Source organism: Rattus rattus, chromosome 1, assembly GCF_011064425.1.
Source record: "Rattus rattus isolate New Zealand chromosome 1, Rrattus_CSIRO_v1, whole genome shotgun sequence".
NCBI classification, from domain to species: domain Eukaryota; kingdom Metazoa; phylum Chordata; class Mammalia; order Rodentia; family Muridae; genus Rattus; species Rattus rattus.
In genome coordinates this window covers 41,949,382-41,971,317 of record NC_046154.1, presented here as the reverse complement: position 1 = coordinate 41,971,317, position 21,936 = coordinate 41,949,382, and the positions used below count along the sequence as shown (strand labels likewise).

The 21,936-nt window shown below is 51.1% G+C and overlaps 1 protein-coding gene across 1 annotated transcript in view; it reads left to right on the top strand.

Moving 5' to 3' along the window:
- Positions 1-12,754, top strand: part of Trabd2b (TraB domain containing 2B) — a 198,337-nt gene extending 185,583 nt beyond the window's left edge. The window contains exons 5-7 of the mRNA XM_032900210.1: positions 2,183-2,273; positions 5,125-5,394; positions 12,424-12,754. Coding sequence (XP_032756101.1) covers positions 2,183-2,273; positions 5,125-5,394; positions 12,424-12,628 — 566 coding nt within the window. The 3' untranslated portion in view covers positions 12,629-12,754. The remainder of the gene's footprint in view (positions 1-2,182; positions 2,274-5,124; positions 5,395-12,423) is intronic.
- Positions 12,755-21,936: the final 9,182 nt, after the last annotated feature.

Here is a 21,936-nt window from a genome sequence, read left to right as displayed (position 1 = left end):
CCACCCCACTCCCATCCTCACCTAGTAGCACTGCCTCCTCCAGGAAGTCTTCCCTGTCACCACACTAAGGTAGACGTCTTACATGCCTGCACAACTTCCTGCGGTGTCAAATACATTGGAGATAGTGCCCTGATCCTACAAGCCTGAATCTGAGATAGAGAGGAGCCGGAATAGGACTCAGGCTGTCAATCATCACCCAGCATGAGCTATGCAATAGTCAGTGTTCAATAAACCAATGGCATTATATACAAGAAGAGGGAGGGAGTCAAGAAGAAAAGGAAAGAGGAGATGAGAGGGAGGAAGGGGAAAGGGGAGGGAAGAAAATCAAAGGAAGGAGGGAAAGGGGAAGAGAGAGGAAGAGAGGGAGGAACATCTTTTCAGGGGGGTCCTGAATAAACAAAACTTTCCCCATGAACCATGGGTTAGGGAAGCCTATGTTCATCCTGCATTTCAATCCCTCCCTCTGACAGGGAAAACTGAGGCTCTGAGAGGTAGCCTATACACCCAAGGGTTCGGGGAAGTATAGTACGGGCTAGGATATCGCTCCTGGCATCCTCCCCTGTGTGGTGTGGTATTTCCAGTAATCTCCAGGTGGAACCACAGGAGCTCTGACGGGCCAGCTAGGGAGATATGGCTCTGTGTCAAGTTAGAGGACCAGAGGGCTGAGGGTGGCCCCTTTGCTCCAACCACTCCACTGGTCCTGCAGACTCCCTCTGACCCAGGAGCTTGTCCATCCTACCAGCTTGTCCACTGTGTTCTCTGCCTCCCTGGGGCTGTCAGCATGCTGACCTTCCTGCTTCGCACCTCTTACCACTCATCACAAGCAATCAGAGCCAGGGGACAGCCATTACACACACACACACACACACACACACACACACACACACACACACACGCACGCATGCACACACACACACACACACACACTCACACACACACACACACACACACACCCACACACACACACACACACACACGCCTGCTTAAATACCCAGTTCTAAGCTAAACGTGAGCAGGAAGGCATTGTTACCCGTGGGACCATGAGTCAGACTCAGGAGATCCTGGAGCACTTGGGAAACATAGAGCAACCCGGAGTGCTCCTGTGACAAAGAGGGAGACTGAGGCCAGGAGGGAGAGAGGGGACAGCGTCTAATCCAGGCAGTTTCCCCTTCCACAGTCACTTGTCCTCCACAAGACTCTCCTAATCATACTTTTCTCCTGAAAAGTATGGGCATCTTGCCTGTACCCTGGTGATGAGAGGCCACCCCTTGCTGCATTACCCACCTGTCTATTTATGGTCTCTCATACAAAACAGATGCACCACAAATGCTTGCTGAGAGAATGGATAGTAGCTGGGAGGTGAGATGGACATATCATACACACACACACACACACACACACACACACACACACACACACTTCTGGAGGTTACCTCAGAAGGTCACTGTCAATGTCTTCTGGGTCCCACATTCAGGAGGGTTTTATAGCATCTCTAGTACCCAGGCCTCCATGGGTAGATGGTGAAGAAATGAATCTAAATGCTTAGATCCACCCAGCACATGCTAGGCATGTGTAAGACCCTGGCCATGTGTAAGGCTGTGGCAAGGTGGCCTCTGCCCCCTGGAGGGCTCTCAGGGAACTGGGCAAAGGAGGCATGAGTTGCTGAAAGCATTTACAAAAAGGAGCCATAGATCTGCTGGAACTGGGGACTTTCTTGGTGCTAAGCCTCTCATGACTGTTGTAGGCTACCTACTCTGAGTGGGCAGGCAATAGGGTCAGCTTAACAGCATTAGGCACAGTTGGAAACCTTTACTGTACCCCAGCCCCTGTTCTCTAGAGTCCTCACAGACTAGAGAAGGTAGTTACAGTCACTCCCACTTTACAGGTGAGGAAGCTGGAGCATGCAGACGTACAGCCTGTGAGTATCAGAGCTGGGATGTGGATACTGGCAGGGTGGACGAGGTGTACATCTCACCACCGGGACACGATACTTGGATTTGAAGGAACCCTGTTGTTAAAGTATGGGCATTCTGTGTCTCAGTACCCATCCTGGAAACCACTGGGGGACCTCAGCTGGTATAATTCATTGTCCCAGACACAAATGACCATCTAGCAGATGACCATCTAGCTCTGGAAGACAACCTGGCATCTGGCTGAAACCATGGTTCATCTTATGTTCTAGGTCACTTTCTGGGGAACAACACTGTCATCGATGTCCTAAGGCAGGCAGGGCTGGAAGTGGACCACACACCTGCTGGGCAAGCCATCCACAGGTAAGCATCAGGGTATATGGTGACATTTTGAAGCTGGCTCTTGGGCCGCTGCCTGACTGTAAGCTGTGGTTACTGCCCCGATGACCTGCTCAGGCCTAAGGGTAGAGCTGTGAGACATTGGTGAGAACAAGCTGAACCAGGCACTGGGGTGCTAGACAGAGTGAGGAGGCTGCTGTGCAGTCTTGTTGGGATCTCCTGGTGCAGTGGGAACAGGAGCAGAATGTGGAATAACAAATCTTGGAGTTCAGATCCAAGTAGATTGGACAGGGGCATAAGTGACCTCAGTCATTCCTTAGAAAGTCAATGGACAGACAGGCCCTGAATGAAGATGGGGCCATGGTAAGAAGAGACTACAGTTTGGTTTCTTCCCTGTGTCCATCCCCACTGCATGAGCCTTTTGCTGCTGCAACCATTCATGGTCCTCCGCTTTCTGCCTGTACCTGCTCCATTGCTTCCTCAGCAGGACACTCCCACTTCCTAGCAGGACACTCCCACTCTGCCCGTAGAGCCATTCTCCCAACCTCTTTCTGTGTGGGTCCCTATTCTGCCCCACCCACCTGTCCCCACTCTGGACTTTTCCAAGGATGGAGATCAGCCCCGCCTCTCAGAGCATCTACAGCACCAGCATCAGGCAATAACCAGGCTGGAGATCTGAGAACTGAAACTCTCAAGTCAGTGTCAGGCTTCTCAAACTCAGAGATTGATGCTCCAGTCTTTATGTTGGAACCTTCTCCTCAGCCCTCAAGAATGGCTCCATTGTGATTTGAATCCCTGTCCTCATGGTTACAAGACCGAAAGTCTGCACTTGATCTTAGCCAAAACTCTGAGAAGCGATATGACCCAAAGTCTGAAGGAGGCTTGCTTTAATCACAGCCAAGTAGACAAGTGGTATTGGCTGCTGACTCTGCATGGGGCTTTAGGTGCTTCTAACTCATGGTTAGAAGTTCCATGGCAAGGCACTATGAATATCATAGGCACTATGAATATCCCTGATGTAGTTGGGACATCCGAGCCTGTCATAAACTCACTTGCAGGACATCTTTGTACACAGTCCCCAGAGCACAAGCTGCTCCTAGCCTCTCATCTCTTCCCATGAGCTCCGCCACATGTGTTTGAGGCAGCCAGGACAGGTGTAAGGGATAAAGGTAGACTTGGGGTCAAGGCATTCCTCTAGGCCCCTCCTGTTCTCTCACTTCACCCTTCTGCCCACGCCCCGAGGACCTTCCCCTTGAAGCTCATTGTGTGTGGCCAGGCAGGGGATGGGAGGCAGGCAGGCTTCTATTCATCTTGAAGCTTAGGCATTAGAGGAGATCCCCTCCTCTGCCCCCGTGGACTAGCTGGAGGCTCCCTTCAGAAGATTCTCAGCCTCAGTCTCCTGTACAGGGAATGAAGGAACTGGCAGGGCAGAGGGAGTAGGAACGCTGTGGAGTCAGCAACAATAAAAAGCCACCCTTGGCCACAGGTGCTTCCTGTAGCTATCTTTTTGTCTGACTGTTTTGAATTATCTCCTCAACAGCTGCAGCATCTCCGATAGCTTAGACCCTGGGAGTCTGGAGTTGCCATGGGGGTTGGGAGAGGATGAGCTTTTTCCTCTTCAAAGAGAGAGAAGCCCCTCACCCACTCACTGTTGCAGAGTAAGGAATGGGAGGGTAGGCCGCCTTCAGTCCTGGGTACCACCTCCCTCACAAGCGGTTTGCTTGGACACAGTTCCTCAAACCACCCCCAACCCTCCAGGGCCAGATGTCCCCAAGGAATCCCTTTTGGGCCCCAGAAAGCAAAGAATAAAAGGAAGAATGTCTGCAGGATGAGAGAGAGGCATACCCTACTTTGAGCACAGATTCCACAAATATGACTAACTGACCCTCGAGGGCTTACGTGGTCAGGACCTTTTGCTGGGTAGCCCACATCAGAGAGGTTTGGTAGACACCAGGCACTGGCTGGGTCCTGAGCTCATTCACACCCATGCCATTCTGATGAGACAGGCAACACCATTCCTCCATCCCCTTAACCAAGCACTACTCATACACATTCTGGACCATGAATTATAATAACATGGGTTGTAGAGTGTGTCCATCAGCCTTGAGGCTGAGTTCAGTGACTTAGCCCTGACCCACCTCCATTCAAAGATGACCAATGGACATCCAGTGCAGACAGCTGGGTGAGTTGATAACAAAAGCAGCCTGAATAGCATTCACTACTCGATGGCCTGGTCTGCCTACTACTGCCAGGCACTGTTCTAAGCCCTTCATCTATGTGCACTTATGACCACACAGTGTTCCCGGGGGAGGTACAAACCATCCTATCCCCACTTCACAGAACAAGAAACTGAGGCACAGCAAAGTTATATAACTCGCCTAGAATCCCTCTGCCAGAGGTATTGCTTAATGAAGTCATGATCAAGTTCAAATATGAGCATAGACCTCATTTTCCACCCGGCCCCTCCATCCCTCCAGCCTTGCACCCATCTCTCCCATATGTTGGCGTTCTCCTCAGCAGTGTGGCCACCTGAGAGCCTGTGTGTTTTACTCTGTCTTCACGTTAGGTGTGAGCCATAGGCAGTGGGGGTGGGGGTGGGGCATCTGTTTAGGTCACTGCTGATAATTTCAGAAAAAAATGCTATCTGTTGGAGTCTGTGGACTAAAAGAGGAAAGAAGGAATCAATGCTCTGTCTATAACAGGCAGTGGTCCCCCCCCAGGTCCCTCCATTCTATCCCAGTGGGACACTCTGGAGTTCCCCTTGCCTAGAAAACATCCCCTCCACATTCCCTTTTACACACACACACACACACACACACACACACACACACACACACACACACACACATAGCTCACATTCTGTTTCACTTTGCAGTCCTCCTGCTGGGAGCCCAGCTCCCCCTCCTGAGGGCACCTCTCCTGCCAGCCCAGCTCCGGCAACCCCAGCTGCTGCAGTCCCAGAAGCAACCTCAGCGACCCCCACCACCCCTCCTGAGGAGGAGGATCCAGTCCTGTCCCCACACCTCCTGCTCCCGGACAGCCTAAGCCAGCTGGAGGAGTTCGGAAGGCAGAAGTGGCGCAAGAAACTAAGCAAGCATCAGCGGCCAAGGCAGTTCAATGACCTCTGGGTCCGAATCGAGGACAGGTGAGCAGGGGAGGGGCGGGCTGTCTAGGAGCTCCCTGTCAGCCTCTCCTAGGGCTCAGTGTGCTGCCACAGGCCCTGCTCTGAGCAAGGAGGGACAGAGGTCAGAACACTTAGAGGGACACTTAGAGGCAGGCTGGGCCCTGACTCCTGAGGATCTCCATGGGCATCTTTTGGGGTGTATAGAGTATGTTCCCATCTCACTTTGGAGCAGGCAGAATTCCCCGCAGTTTAAAAGTGGCATGGGGCTGTAATGCTGGCTCAAGAAGGTAAGTTCGAGACCTGCCTGGGCCATTAGTGAGAGTCCAGCTCAACATAAAAAGTAGAAAGAAGCCTGAGGATGAAGCACCATGATACAGTGCCTGCCCAGCGTGCCCAAGGCCCTGGCCTCAACTCCCAGAACGGCTGGTAATTAATCAGTTAATTGATAAAAGTTAAAATGAAGAAGTGGAGGCTTCCTCTGGTGCCACTAACAAAAGTCTGCCATGCGTGGCCTGCACCTGACTCGTGCGTGTGTCCCATGGACTGGGGGTGAAGGCAGAAGCAACCAGGACAGGCTGGATATCTCGGAAGATGTTAGATCCCCATGCTGGGAAAGTATGAGCGGTGTCACTGTAGCGGGGAGATTCTGGAGGGGCCCCCACCCTGTGAGAGAAAGGACTACTAGGCAAAGGATGCTGTGGTCAGAAGTGTCACTGTGAGACCTGCTGTAAGCAGCCAGGTATAGAACACATCCTAAGGTGTTGCCACCCCCCTTCCATATCCCCCTCCGGTCAACAACACCTCCTGCCCCGGGCTGTCACCAAGGCTCCCATTGCTCCAAGATTGTCTATCCTCCCCTCCCCCACTCAGTTTCTCTCCAGAGCAATCTCCCTAAGTCAGCAGTGTGGCAGAACTCTCTACATATAGCGAATAGTGTCACTAGGGAACGTCTCAGAAACGGACTAGAGTCCTTTTCACTGCACAAGCGAGTCCTGGATCTGACGCTTAGACAGTGGGACCTCAGAACCCAGAGTCCCTGTCTGGATCTTAACGCCATCCAGAATTTTCCTCAGCATCCTGGTCAGAATCACCGTAGGTACTTGTTAAATCATCATGTCTTCCACTCCACACAGACATGAGAGTTGTCAGGGCCAAAGCCTGAGATGGTGTGTGCTCCAGGAAGTTCTAAGAGGCACCAGAGAGCTCTGGCCCGGTTGTGCATTTATGAACATGAAGCAATGTCTGGAGCCAAAGGCACTATCCCAGGCCACACAGGGAACCAGAAACTGACTGGGACCTCCCACGTCCTGGCTTCTTCTACAGCCAGGTGGCCGAGCTAGTGACAACAGACTGACATAGTCCGGGTCCTGTCTCAAAGGCATGGCATGCACTATCTTAAAAAGGCTGACAATGAGTAGGCATCAAAGCCACTGAGCCTCTAGGTGTTGGTGCCAGCGCCTCCCCTGAGCCACTGGATAATGTACTTCTGCAGAGACCTCATCAACCCTGCCTCCCACAGCATGGGTATCACAAGGTGACAGAGACACTAAGACCCGATGCCCAGTATGGGCTACCCAGCCTGAGCCCAGGAGCCTAGAGTTTTAGAGAGCTGCATCCTTCTGTTGTGGGAAAGTCTGCAGGCTACCAGCAGTCCACTAGAAGCTCCAAATAGTCTGGTTAGTCAAAGTCCTGGTCAGTGGAGGAATCTAACTCGTGGAGTAACAGGGGGCTAGGCTGTCAGCTCCAGCAAAGAGTCCGCAGCCCCTAACTGTATCTGAAAGCAAAATGGAGACAAAATGACATTGGACAGTTTCCTTTTCACAACACAGGATCTGGAAAACAGACCCTGGCTTCAGGGAAAGAAAGCAGCTTTTCTTTGGCAGAGGGGAGTCTCCTCCACCCCAACAGGTAAAACTGAAGCTGGCTGACACCACCCTCTGCTCAGGCTGGAAGAGAAGGCTCCACCAAAGAGCAGTCTGTTAAAGTTCCTCGATGCTTCTTGGGAAAGAGCAGGCCCTGTGCTCTCCAGGAAGCCCACGTTCAAGGCATAGGCTCCCACACTCAAAGGATCCCTTCTACCTTTCCAGTGTTCCCGAATCCCCAGTTTTCTGAGACGAGGCAGAGGACCAGACGGAGCCCTTCTGACAAACCTCTTTTCTTAGAGAAATGTTTTATTCCCTTCCACTTTGTCCCTAAATCCAATGAGAGCCGGCCCTCACCCTGGCCTCTTCCTGCACATCTTCCACCTACACTCCCACAGCAAGACCTCTGAGGGCCTCTGGTCTTTGGTCTCGCCCTGCACATCTCATTGCTCAGTAGCAATCCTGCAGCAGCCCACAGGGACGCTTGCCAGCTTCAGGGCTCTGACCTCCTTTTCTGCCTTCTGCCTCTACTGGGTCCTCACCAGGGCCACCATGGTCTACGCCCCAGCCCCTCTACCCAATTATTCTTGCGTCTATCTGCTTAGGGTGCCATGCCAGTGGGACCCTGTGAGGCTTCCACTGTGCTGCTTACACCGGGCATCGCCCTGCACTGCAGTCCTATCGAGAGTCACAGAGAGCAGGGCTGTATTGCAGGGACGGAATCAGAGTCATCCAGATGGGTGAACTTGCTGGGTGACCGAGACTCAGAACTGTCATCCAGGTGTAACTCTAGCTTCATGTTTGTCACCCACCATCTACGTGTTCTAAACGTTTTAACCTGGCCAAGCTCTCCCATCTGCCCTAGCCACCCATGGGAGCCCCGTTTCTTGATGCCATCGCCAGCACATCATTTCTTTACCTTTGTTTCTAGACTGGGGAATCCTGAACACAGGATTTGGATGGCTCCAGGTCACCTGAGGCCTCACTGGGAGGAAGGGTCTTTGACTCTACACTTGAACCTAAGGAGGAGGGAACCAGGGTTGCAGGATGTGGGTGCCTGGCTGGGACACCACCTGGAGCAGGCTGGCCTCCCTTCACCCCTCATTACCCCAAGATGTAAACACAGTGGAGGAAGTTTAGAGTAGCAGCAGCCTGTGGCAGAATGATTTATGGGGGCCGGAGAGAGGGCTGGTGTGTCCACAGATGGACGCATGGCAGCGAGCATTCGCAGGAATCCCTTACCTCTGAGCACCAGATAGACAGGCAGTGGGGAAAGGTGTGACCAGGGCAAGCCAGGACAGAGACCATTGCTGAGAAACATGGGCCTGTGACAATCCTAGTGACACCTTCTGCTGCATTATGGCTTTGCCTTGTTTCTGGGGGTTATGGCAACTCTCATTCTCCATGTCCCCAAGTCTTGAAGCACACAGGGGTGTGCAGGCCTCTTTGTGTGTGTGTGTGTGTGTGTGTGTGTGTGTGTGCGTGTGTGTGTCCGCACGCTTGTGTCTATAAGAGAGAGGGGAAGGGAGGGAAGAAAGGAGGGGTACAAAGAGAGATAAGGATTCACAGTGGCTGGCACATCTGAGTTGAAAGCGTGTTGAGGATGCACAGATGTAGAGAAGAGAGTACCTCCTGACTCCTGGGCATTGGTTAAAGCCAGGCTCAGAGGCGAGCATCAGTATGTGACAGACAGAACCTTGGTGAGCAACACTAGGCGAGTACAGGCCATCCAAGGTACACATGGCAAAGCCCTCAAAGATGAGAGGAAGCACAGTACCGCGCCAGACGGGCTCTGCAGGCCTCCTGTCCACTGCCCCTCCTGCTCAAGGCTTTCCTCTCACATTCTTCACAATGTGGGGTGGCCCAGGGTATCCTTGCAAGGCCAGAACCCCATCTGAACTGCTCCCATGAGACTGGAGAACGAAGTTATTCAGTTATTTAAAAAAGAAAACGAAACAATCTCTGAAAGAATCAGATAGAATAGTGCTGCAATCCCACTCCACAGGGTTTTGACGCTAACCCTTTTGATGCTTATAAGCTGGTATCAGCCCAGCAGTGACCCTGGCATAGCTACTGCTAGTCTTGTCACTTCCAGAATCTCGGGTCTGGGGGTGTCTCAGGCTTCAGTGTGCCTAGGCTTAAAGCCATCAATGAGCCATTGGTTGGGGGGCTGTGAAACACCACCCCCAATTTAGCAAAGACATGTTGGGCACACACCTATCACCTATTACTGTGGATTGGTACTGGTAGGGGACAGTGGCAGATGGCTCCCAAGATATTGTCACTGGAAAAGCCTCAATTCTACAAGACCCTGGCAATTCCCATCTCTGGGTCCATTTTTCACCTCAGGATAGAAAGTTCCTTCCACCTCTGGCCCACTGTAAAACTAGTAGAAAGCATCAGGTGGCTAGCCTACAATCTCCAAGGTGGGGGCAAAGGTAAAAGCACCGTGAGGAAGATCATGGCACAAGATGTGAAGGCCCCAGGTACTGAGTGGACCCAGCAGGGAAGTAGCCACCAAAGTGGTAGCTTTGCCTACATCTGATTTCTTGGCCCAAAGATGCCAAAGTCCAGTTGAGAATCACAAGTTCTCCTCTAGCTGCTGGCATGGAGGATCCTATCCCACAAGCTCTGTTTTCCCCAAGGGTGGCAGCCCCTGCATCTCTCTGAGGGTCTCTAAAGTCTCTCCGCCCACCCTCCACCACTTCCCAGAGGCTCTACTCAAGCTGAGGGGCTTTCATATTTGCTCCTCAAAGAGTAACTGGTACACGTGTGCCCCCATCCAGGCATAGCCTCTCATATTAGCTAGAAAATCAATGTCAGTGATGCCCAGTGCTGAAGCCTGGAGGGCTCCTGCAGACCTCTAGTGCCAGAATTCATCCCTGCTCCAGGGAACCCCCAGGAAGGGGTGGCAACGCACAGTGCTGGCACTAGCCTCACTTGTCTGTACTTTTCCTTGGACTTCTGCCTGTGGTCTTACTTCTGGCTTAATTTACTGCTGGAACAGAGTTCAAAGTACTGAGTCCACTCTTGCCCCTTCGATGTATAGATTGGGAAACTGAGGCCTAGAAAACACTATGAGCCCAAATTTACAGATTTGCCAAGGACACAGCCCGGAGCTCCGTCTTCTAGCAAGCCAGAGGGGCCTTCTCACACTCGGGGTCCTGTCGGCTCACAGCAGACGTGGCCCCTCAGTGCCAGCCATCTGCAGAGCCTGGGAATGTGCAGTGTGTTTGGTTTGGCCTCTAAACCGTTGTGCCATGAGACAATTTTCCCTAGCATAAGCCTGAAAGGGGGTGGAGACCTGGATTGGGGTCCAGCTTGTGAGCAAAGTAAGTTGGGAGGAAGGAGGGAGGTTGCACTCCTAGGGGCTTGTCCCCCTCCCCCGTCCCACTTCATTTTCCTGGGATTCTTTCCAAGGAATAAAACCCCACTTGGGCTCCAAGGGAGAGTTTTCATCTTTAGTTTTCAAAGTGTGAAAGAAAATACCGATAGGTGCCTTGTGAGACATAATTCCCATTTGGTTTTGCCTGCCCCCGCCCCAGCAAAGGACAGCCTGAACCCTGGCTCCAGCCACTTCACAGGGCACCTGGCCCACTGCCCTGAAGTCAGCCCTCAGAGCCTCTCAACTAGGCTGGGACACACAGTGGCATGGAAGCATTGACGTGTGTGTGTGCGTGTGCATGTACGTGTGTGGAGGTGGGGTAGTGACCTCTTCTAGACACAGAGGTTAATCTCCTCTAGGGGCTACAACCAACAAAGCCTCAGTCTGAAGCTAGAACGTCCACATCAGTGTTCAAATAGTGCGCTTTACTGATGCTCAAGAGTTCTTGCCATGGAAGCAATTGACCCCACTGCATCTCATCTTGCTAAGAATGCTCATCTCCTTCAAGCTCGTAGAGACTGAAATGTGGCAGAGAAAAAGCACTGAGCCTGATGGCTGCCTGTGCTCTTAAGTACATTGTAAGTGCAGGATGATATTAGTTGAAGAGCAGAGAAATAAAAATATTAAAGATTTTTTTAAAAAAAGCCTCCCCATATCTCCCACTGTTCTATGACTCCTCAGATTGAAACCTGTTCTTTAACTGTCATAGAACAAATGCCCCGCTACGGCAGTGAGGTTAGTGGGAAGTGGACAGTGTCTTAGGTGAGCCTTCATTCTTCAAGATGGCAGGGCAGATCAGGGGCCTTGAGGAGAGATGAGGGAAGTCTCTAGCCACTGCAAGAGCAGTAACAGCACGACAGTGGGCCTGAGGGGGTGAGGTAAGGTAACACAGTACAGCAAGATTGTGACCGGTCCCATGTGGTTGAAGGACAGCACGGCAGGAAACAGAGCACACTAGTTTCTGTGAGCTAAAATGTGCTGTGGAAGCCCCGTCCCCACCCCTGTATTGCATACTCTGTAGGAGCACTATGCCTGCATCTCTGAGAGAGAATGATCTTTCCTCTCCTGCCCCATGGGTGTACAAACCTGCTTTGCCCCAGAACCTGATACCCCATAGCCTCTTTAAGGACGAAAGGAGGTGGTGAAACCCATTTCGAAGGCTTAGTGTGAGGATGGTAATCTCGTTTGAACAGCTGGCTTGGGGGATGCCCCTCCCGTGGCAGATTGGATGATGTGGTGAAAATAAAGTGTGTGTGTGTGAGTGTGTGTGTCTGTGTGTGTGAGTGTGTGTGTATGTGTGTGTGTGAGTGTGTGTCTGTGTCTGTGTGTGTGTGTGTGTGCGGAGTGTGTATGTGCGTGTGTGTGTGTGTGTGTTGTTGTGGGTGGTGGGGGGTGTGTTTGGGTGTGTGTCCTTGTTTGTGTGTGTGTGTGTGTGTGTGTGTGTGTGTGTGTGTGTATCTGTGTGTGTATATCTGTGTGTGTGTGTGTGTGTGTGTGTGTGTGTGTGTGTGTGTGTTCTGCCACCCTGAGCAACCTTGTAGGGAACAACGAGGTGTAGACCACCAGGAGACAGGTGGAAGCTATACTCTGGGGACCTCAGTTGACTTTGCAATTGTTTCTGCCTGGAACTCACCCTCATGATTGGTCACAGGTGGGCCCACCCGGTCCTTGGGAGTCAGTCGAGCCGGCTGCGGGGTTCTAGACGATTCGTCTTCCCTAAGAAACCTGCTAAAGCTAGAGCTGAACCTGAAGCCCTCTTGCTATGAGGAGGCTGCTGACAGTGCCTGTCTTTCCTCCTTACAGCACTACTATCTCGCCACCTCCGCTGCCCCTCCAGCCTACCCCCAGCTCCGAAACCACCAAGCCCTTTGTCAAGTCCTCACACCAACTCCAGCAGCAGGACCCTGTGGGGCCTACCAGCAGCTCAGCGCCTTCACTGGGCCTCCTCCCTGCCATCACTGCCTCTATTGTGGCCCCCTTCTTACTACACACCCTCGGGCCTTCCTGACCTCGACCACCCTCACAGAGAAGCCAGAGAAACCACAGGCGTCTGTGGCCATGTCCACCATCTGACCCCACCTCAGAGGGTGCTAACACCTCAAGGCAGGTCACAAAGGACAGGGACCTTAGAACATTAGAGCTTTATTGTACTCAAGTTACATCTTCTTTTTTGTAGAAGGTCTTAATTTCCCATAGTGCTATGGGGCTCTTTTGTAAAATATGTGTCCATATTAAAAAAGAAAATGTATTTATTCTATTGATAAAACTATTTTTATGTAGCCTATGTTATAGTCCCTGAATTAGCCCCAACACCAACCCAGGGAAGGAGCCCAGGTTCTCATGACCTCTGTGACCTGTGTGGACTGTGACTTGGCTTCTCACACTGTAGGCACCTCTGAGGCAAGAGAAAGGCAGCCCCAGCTTTTGTGAGGCTGGATTTCAGAGCCAGAGGCATAGTGGTCAGCCATCCTCCCAAACCCTGTCCAGTCCCCAGAGCCACAATTGAAGGAAGGAAGGAAGGAAGGAAGGAAGGAAGGAAGGAAGGAAGGAAGGAAGAAGGAAGGAATGCTGCTATTTTGAAGTCCCGTGGGTCTGTGGACTGGCCCTCCAGGGTTCCTGGTGGGTTTTTCCATTAAAGTGGGAGACTGGTGCTGAGGGAGATGAACCCAGTCCCATGGTCAGATGGCCTCCCTGGGACCCAAAAAGTGAATGGGGTTACCCAAGGTCACAAAGCAAGTGGGTGATCTATGTTCCAGTGGCACTGGTCCAGCTTCCAGTCAAGAGGGGCTGGTAAAACCACAGCCAGGAAGTGAGCTGGGCAGAGGACAGGAATGAGCAGGAGTGGGAACAGAACAGCTGTAGGGGTGGTGGAGCAGGGAGCCTCAGTTGTGATGACATTGGTAAAGGGAGCCACCTGCCAGAAGCCGGCTGTGTGATGTCATGACCTCTAACTCAATGATAAGACTGAGCCCCCAAAAGAGGGGGCCTCATACCCGGCCCTGGATCAGGCTGATACAAAAACTAACCTTGTTCTATGAACTGTGTTCTACTCCTGTTCTTTCTGACAGGAGAAGCTCCAGGGGAGGCAGATTTCCCAAACTGAAACCTCCCGGGCTTCCTATGCCAAGCAAGGAGGCCATTTCACCAGCTCCCTCTACTGGCTTCCACAGCCAGGGTCCTCTGGCAGGATGACAAGCCAGCAAGGGCAGGCAGGGAGTTGGGACACAGAGCCCTTCTGTCCCCCAGCGGGTGACTGAGGACCCAGTGAACCAAAGTCCTGAGTTCAAAGCTAGACTTGTGGCTCATTATTTAATGAGTCCTAGATCCTGAGAGCAAAAAAGAGCCCTCACCTGTCAACAAGAGAAAGAATAATGCTAAGGTCCAGAACGAGAAAAGGCAGCTCGAAGGTGCTCCAGCTGGGACAGGCCTGCTGACTCCAGTTCTGTTCTCTCAACTCACTGCACATGGGTTTCCCTGGCAGGCTTGATGGCGCCTGGTTGGCTACAGCACCAGTATGCTTAGGTTGGCAGACATCTCCCTTCTGAGATGGCAGGACTCTGGGCAACTCATTGCATAGTCAGGGGTCCCACAGGCATCCTGGCAGACAGCAGGATTCTTTCCAGCTCTGCTCCAGTGGACAGGTTTAAGCCTGAGACCTGACAAGGCTCTGGAACTCTGCTTCACAGGGTCCCGCCAGTCCCATGGGCACCATACTGTAAACTGAACTTGACCTCAACCAGGACTGGAGTCAGTTTATCCTTGGCAAAAAAAAATGTGACTTCCTATTGCTGAGCGGGAAGGGGCTTAGCTGACTTTTAAAGCAGGCTCAGAAGTTAGACATCAAACGGATCGTGCAGAGCGCTATTGGGATGAGATAAGTGTAAAGGAATTGGAAACACACAGGCCAGATTCCCCTGTTTGGGGCAGAGTATGGCATGAGATGTATGGAGATCAAGCTTGAGGTTAATTAAAGATGAAGCATTTGGGGAAACAGTCCAAGCACCTGACCGTGTGCCCAGACCTGTGCCAGGCGTGGGGCCAAAATGGTGAATTAATACAGCATGTAATCACTGTGCAAGCACAGTGCCAGGGTTACACACATGGGCTGAATTGTACCCACCCTTCTAGGCCCAGAAGAGTTCACCTTCAACATGGGACAAGTAGGGCTATCCTGGGCTACTACTTTCCCAGCCCCAACATCAGGCCGCTTAACTTTCCAAATCCCTTCTTAAGGAAGATTGGAAGGGAAGAAAGTGTTCCAAACTCTCTTCCTCTGCCACATTTTAAAGTTTTTAAAGATGATGTGCCCTGCTTAGCAGCTCATGTCCGTAATGACTGTACTTGGGAGTCTAAGGCAAGAGCATCATAAGTTTGTGGTCCAGACTGGGATGCATAGTGATTTCCAAAACAGCTTCATAACCAGAATCTATATGAAAAATGAAAGGAAGGGAGAGAGGGAAGGAGGAAGGAAGGAAGGGCAGGCTAGGCCAATAATCAACAAAATTCAAGGTTGGTATGGACTTAGAGAAAAAGAGCCATTGTTGGTCAGGCATCTAGGACTGAAGTTTCCTGGCCCCTGTAGATCTCTACCAAGCCAGGGTTTAAGCAAGTAGAAAACTCAACTTGCTGGTCTACATCCTAGGAGACCTTGAACACAAAAACAGAATGTATGGCTAGGCCACTTTCCTTCCTGCTCTGGAAACAGACCCAGGAGTCCATCAGCAGTTTCTCAGACTTCGTGTTCTTGCTAGCTAGACTCATAAAACACAGAGCCCAGATCCCTTGAGATTCCCATGAGTAATTTTAGGACTTTTGTTTTGACTTTGAGGCAGACAGAAAGATGGAAGGCCTGCAGCCCAGCAGATTAAGTGACCAGCACTTAATTGGGGCAAAAGAATCAAGGAGGTGCAGGTGCCAATCTCAGGGGTCAAAGATCCAGAGTCTGCAATGTGTGGACTTGAGGGCGACTCGAAACACTCACCTTACACTGAAAGACCCAAGCACATCCTCCTCCCATGGAGTGTGGTCACCTGCTACCCACTTTGTCCCACCAGAGCCCAGAGCCTAGAGCCCCTATCACAATAGATCCCAGAAAAGAGAACTGCTAGTTGTAGCTTTGATGACACCCTAAGTGGCAAAATAAACAGGCTTGGGGTAGTAATAACCATGAGATAAACACCAGGCCCTCTACTTGGCATTTAAGACCCTCCATGACCTCACTCAGCTGACCTTGCTGGCCATGTCTCATCCCTCCCACCTCAACCTGACAGATGGAATCATGTCTGTTACTTCTAGACTAGACATGGTGTATTATACATGTTGCTCCCCAGGGGAAGCTCTCTTCCCTTCCCCTAGCCATTTATCCCGTGAGGAGAACCCTAGTGGCTTGTTTCCCAGATGTCTCCATGGAGCCCTTTGAACATTCCCAGTACCACACCCACATTCCAGAGTTAGGGGTGTTTGGGTATGAATTTGCTCCCTGTTGGGAATACAAGCAGAACGACGAGGTGGGTCACGTGTTGAAGGGTTATGACCTTCAACCTAATAGGGATACTCTGTAGAGAGAGACAAGGGAAGAAAGGAAGCAGAACAGAGGAAGAAGAGGTTGGAACTAGGAAAGGCAAAAGACGGCCTTGGCTTTCTGTTTGAGACAACTTCCACATCCCTAACTGGTAAAGACTAGCACCTGAGGGTAGAACTTTCCGGGTGTAGGTAGACACATAGCATGCAAGGCCCCAATGTCCACTGGCTAAAGATGTGGTAGCCAGCTGGGAATCTTGGCAAAGGATTGGTGTAAATGCCATGAAAGTGCCCCTGACTTTGTAAGGTTTGGGTTCTTTAAACATTGTTATTTTTCCAAAAATTCATCAAGGTGGCCAAAAATATCACCCTGGCTGGCCGTCTAAGCCTGCAGATTCAGTACTCAGTCAAGCCTCCCTACACCCCTCCCCCATTCCTACACAGCCCAGCCAGGCTTGCCATGAGCTGGCAGAAATTCCTGCTGCCCTTGGGCAAGGCACCTTTTGGGGAGGAGATGGCTGGACTGAAACCCTTCCCATGTCTCCAGCTCAGATCCACTTCTCTGTCTTTGCACAACCTTGGGGAAGGGAAGTCAGGGCTTATGAAGACCCTTGGGACCATTCCTGGTCCTTTCCAGGGAATGTCAGCTCCTCACCCCTGTCTCCAAATGCAGACTGGGATCTTCCCCTCTAGTGACCTTTGCTTGCTGCTTTGGGAAGCCCCAGAAGCTCTTTGAGCTTCCGTTTCTCCATGGGCCATAGAGAGAGTTTCCTGAGGCCAAGAGGGGAAATCTGTGTATCATATAGGCACCACAGGCCACCATGATGGGAGCATGTGACAGATAAGAAAGTATAACTTAAAGACGCCCTCCATCCTAAAACCTGCCTTGGGGAATGTGGTTTTGAATAGGATCCAAGCCTAAGGTGCCTAGGGTGAGACTGGGGTCTCTGTGGCTGCCAGGCTGAGGTGGGTGTGGCTCACGGCTGAAGAAGGGGGAGGTTGGTCTTAGCTTTTGCCCAGTTCTAAGTCTCAGATTCCTTGGCTACCCCACTGTGCCTCATTGTACCAAGCTGGCTTCCGCTCTCACCATGTTTGTGGTGTTTTTTATCACCTCTTCCGTCAACCCCCCCCCCGCCCCCATGAATTGTCATGAAGAGTTCTTTAAGAGTATAATAGAAGACAAAGAAAGATGCTATTAATGTTATTTTACCAAAAATATTTTTGTAGCATAATATATTAATAAAAGATATTATGAACTTGACCCCGGTGTTTCTGTTTAATTCTCCCTTTTCCTTCTTCCTTCTGCAGGGAACATTCGGGGAATGGCCTGGCTTGTGAGGGCCAGAGCCTGTGATGGTGTGGCACAGAGAATGTGAATGGTCATTTTACATGCACAGATTTGGGTGTGGGCAGAGAGGGTGGCTGGAGCAGGGACGCTGTAGGTGGAGAGGATCAGCACAAGGGAGGTGTGTATGACCCTGGCCAGGCAGAGGGAGCTGCCGGTGGTTTGGAGCAAGAGTTGTGCAGCTGTGTGATACCCCGCTTTGACCTGGGCTTTGCTAAAGGAACCTTCCTTCTGCTGGCTCCCATCTCACTGTTCCTTGTCACTTTGCCCACCCCTGGACTCTCCTTGGCTCAGGTCTTCACTGTCCCTCTGGTTTACTCTTTCCCCCGCAGCCACAGTGAGCTCGGCAAGCTACAAAAATGACCGTGTCTCTCCCTGCTCTGAACACTCTTCACTGCCTCCCTGCAAAAAGGCAAAAGACATCCAAGGCCCCTTCCGACCCAGCTCCTGCTTAGTGGTTTCAAGGAAACCACTTCTCTGTGGTCCCTCTCCCAGGATGCAGCATTCCATGTCATTGCCAGGGCCTTCTGCTTATCCGCACTGTCTACCTGGCCTTAACACATGTTGTTGCCAGTGCTGCCAGGCTGCCTGCATCTCTATGTCTCACCCATCGATCCTCGGGCCCCTGTGCATCCTACATGCACCATCTCCAGCAGTACCTGCCTCGAGAAAATCCCCAACTCCCGACACCTCGATAGCTACTTGTTCCCACTGCTCTCTGTGCCTCAGGGGCTGCTGGGCTAAGATTGTTGACATGTTCTTGGTTCCTTGTACATGCATCTCTCTGTGTTGTCACCTCCAAGCACAGTGGCTGTTAGCTGCTACATAGACACTGTCTGGCGTGAATGCTTGAGGAGTGATGGAGTCCTCAAAAAAGGAAAGAAAGAAAAGGTGGCTGGGTGTCTAACAAGACGCACTGAACCTTTTCTGCCACTTCATATGGAAGCACCAAGTGTTAGCTCCTGGAATCTTCAAGTTTCACCAGGCAAAGTCCCCAGAACTTGGGGACAAAGAAGACAGCCACTACAAAGTTGGAAGTCAAGGGGTACAGAGGTAACTCAGTCAGTCAAGTGCTTGCCATGCAAGCATGAGGACCTCAGGCCAACCCCTAGAGCTTGTTTGTTTTGTTTTGTTTGTAAGAAGCCAGGCATGGCATACACATCTGTCATCCCAGTGCAAGGAGGTGAGGACAGACAGGTCTCTGGGCTCACTGGCCAGCCAGCACAGCCTACTTGTTGAGCTCTGGGCCAATAAATACTGTAAGAGTGGGCCCATTTCTAGGCATGGATGTTAATGCTACAATGGATACATGGGAAAACATTCAAAGCATTTAATTCTAGACTCTCTTCATCTATAGAATTTCCTTAGCTCCACTGTAAAGATGAAGTAACTGAGGTGCCCGGCTGATCACACGGTGTGTCGGGCCTGGAACCCACAGTCAAGCCCCAAGCCAACCTCTTCATTTTCTTTCTGCTATTCTGGGGATAGGGGACCATGGCTATAAAGTGGTCAGGGAACGTGTTGGCATCCACACTCTGCAGACCAAGTGGGTGAAGTCAGGATCCCACGAGGCCAAATGTCCTGGAATCTACCCAGGATTTTGTTGCTTCTGACAACTGGAGAATGGGGAAGCTCCAGGGAATGAGTGTTCCCAGCCCCTCTGAAGTCTTCTGGGGTGATATCAGTGGTGTAAGGATTCCGATTCCTGTTATGGACCCAGCCTTGTGCTCTGCCCACCCCCACCCCCTCCCCCTCTCTCCCAGGAGCCTTGTTCCTCCGTTCAAGAACTCCCAGAAGAAATCTGAGATGCAGAAATAGGACATGATGGGAAAGGTAGCTAATAAGAAGAAGACTCCTTCAGGCACCTGCCAAACTGCTTTCCACATGGCAACAGGTGACAAAAGGGGACACTCAGTGTTTGTACCTAATGTGCTGAAGGCTTTGCTCTCCCCTCCAGGAAGCCCTGCCCAAACCCTTCTCTCCTGAAGGAATAGCAGATCAAGAAGACACCACCATAGCCACCATCTCTGTAATATAGCCCCAGGCAGACCTTTCTATACTGCTATTAACAAATTCAGAACTGACCCCTGGAGGAAGCTCAGGAAGGTAGCTTTCAGCTCTGTGAAATGTTTGCATAGGAGCTAGGAACTCTCCATGGAGAAGGAAGCCAGCTCTACCTCAAGCTGTCTCTGTTCTCTTTCCCCTTCCCTCCCTCCCTCTAGGCCCTGCTTCCTGACCTCTCACCTGTATCCTCGATCCTTCTTTACCATGCCAACTCCTTTGGGCACCCTCCCTATCACTCAGGACATTGGGGGTTGGATAATCCATGATTGTGCCACCATCAGATGGTGTCCTACAGCAACCCACCTCTTGGGATGAAGCCCACAGATCTTTATTTCCAGTTCTAGCTGGACCTTGGTCCTCCTCGTGGCCTCAGGAAAGCTGTGCTCATGTCTTGATGTGTCAAATCATAGTCACAGAATCCTTTTCAGAAAGAACACCATCTCTGGAAGCCTGCCTCCACTAGGACTCAGGGTTGGAAGAAAACACAGGTTCTCCCATAATATCTGGAAAGAAGACATCCTGTATGACCAATGAGATAATTTCTGTTTCTTCCTTGACAGAGAAAACTGGAGTAAAGAGGCCAAAGGATGAGTGATATGATAGTTCTCTGTTGCTATATAGCAAATACCTGATGTAGATAAGTTTATAAAACAAGAAGGCCCGTTTGGTTTACTGTTTGGAAAATGTCTGTCCATTTATGTGCTTTGGGTCTGTGTCATGACGGCCGTCACAGCAGAAGCACAGAACTGCTCACTCCCTGGCTGGGAAGCAAGAGGTAGAGAATAAAGTCAGATCTAATTGTTCCCCTTAAAGGGCCCAAAGATCTCCTACTAGCCCTCACTTCTTAAATCCCCACTACCACTGAACACTACTTGGGATCAAGTCTTTAACACATGGGCCTTTGGGGGACACTTAAGAACTAAACTATAACAAAACTCTAGGAACAATGAGAATGAAGAGGGACCTGAGGCAGACAACCTCTCTTTCATGGGAGAAAATCTGCAAGCAGGTCCTTCCATATCTGAGCCTCACAGCCCTGCACTCTCCTGTAGGTCTCAACTGCCAGTAAAGAATGAGACTTGGTGGGGGTGCTGATTTGCATGATCAAATAGAAGGGGGGCACGGGCTCGAGGCAAGCTCTGGGACGGAGGGGGGGTTGGGCAAGACCTTTGCCAGCTGCTACCCAGTAGGAACAGCCTAGCTGCATCTGTGCTGTGAGTAGTCAGGAAGAAAAGTGGAACCTGTCGGCCCAGGGAGCTAAGCTTCAAGCTGTGCTGCGCCCAACTGGAAACCCTCCTCCCTCTGTGCTGGGGATGAAAGGCTAGTGTGGGACAGAAACCAAGCACGGTTACTAGGATGGGCACAGGGTATGAATCCAGCTGCTGTTCACACAACCATCAACCAGGCCACTGTTTTATGACACTGGAAAATAAAACTTATTTCAGAAACTCCTTTCTATGTTGGTTAGTTATAGGCTTGGAAAGCATTTCTTCTGTCCCTACCTCATTTCTCTTTCCCTCCTCACCCTGTGTGTGTGTGTGTGTGTGTGTTCTGCATGTGTGCAGATGTGTACTGTAGTATGTGTATAGTATAGTATGTGCTCATGGATGTGTGTGTGTATACTATGTGTTGTGTATATGTAGTACATGTGTCTACAATACATGTGGTGTGTGTAATGTGTTTGTGTTTGTGATGTGCATGTGGTGTGTGTGCTATGTTTGTGTATGTGGTGTGTGTGTGTTCATGGATGTATTTTGTGTGTGTGTGTGTGTGTGTGTGTGTGTGTGTGTGTGTGTGTGTGCCCAGATGTGATGTTCTTAGGATATAACCAGTGAGGAAATGAAGCCCATTATTGGGCTGGTGTCAGGATTAGGAGGGGTGAAGGGGAAAAGGCTATTTGCTGGGCTTCCTGCATTAGGGTCTGGTCACAGAAACAGTGTGACCCACATATTCCAGATACCCTTTCGGTGCCCCACTGGGATCCCCACAAGGAATGTATCTGCCAAGTCCTTTCAGCTTTCTTCTCTGCATCGCCCCCACATCAGCTACACACCCACTCGCAGAAGAGCTTTTGAGGTGTTTAGGCTCAGGTATCATTGTCTCACCTACATTCAGCAGCTGCCGCTAGAGGACAACCGTACTTAGGCTGTGAACTTGGGCTCTACACAGCTGATCTGAAGGGGGCAAGGCTGTAAAATGGGCTGTGGAGAAGTAGGCTGGCTCAGTCCCCTCATTGCACAGAGGAGAGCCAATGGAGAGGCAGTATGCCTTTGGGGCGCTGCCCATTTGGGGTGTGAGCAGGAGTTTCAAAGCCCTTAGGCTCCTCTTCCAGCTTTGGCACATGGTGGCTCACCTAAATACTGAGCAGCGGTCAAGTTCTGCTCTCC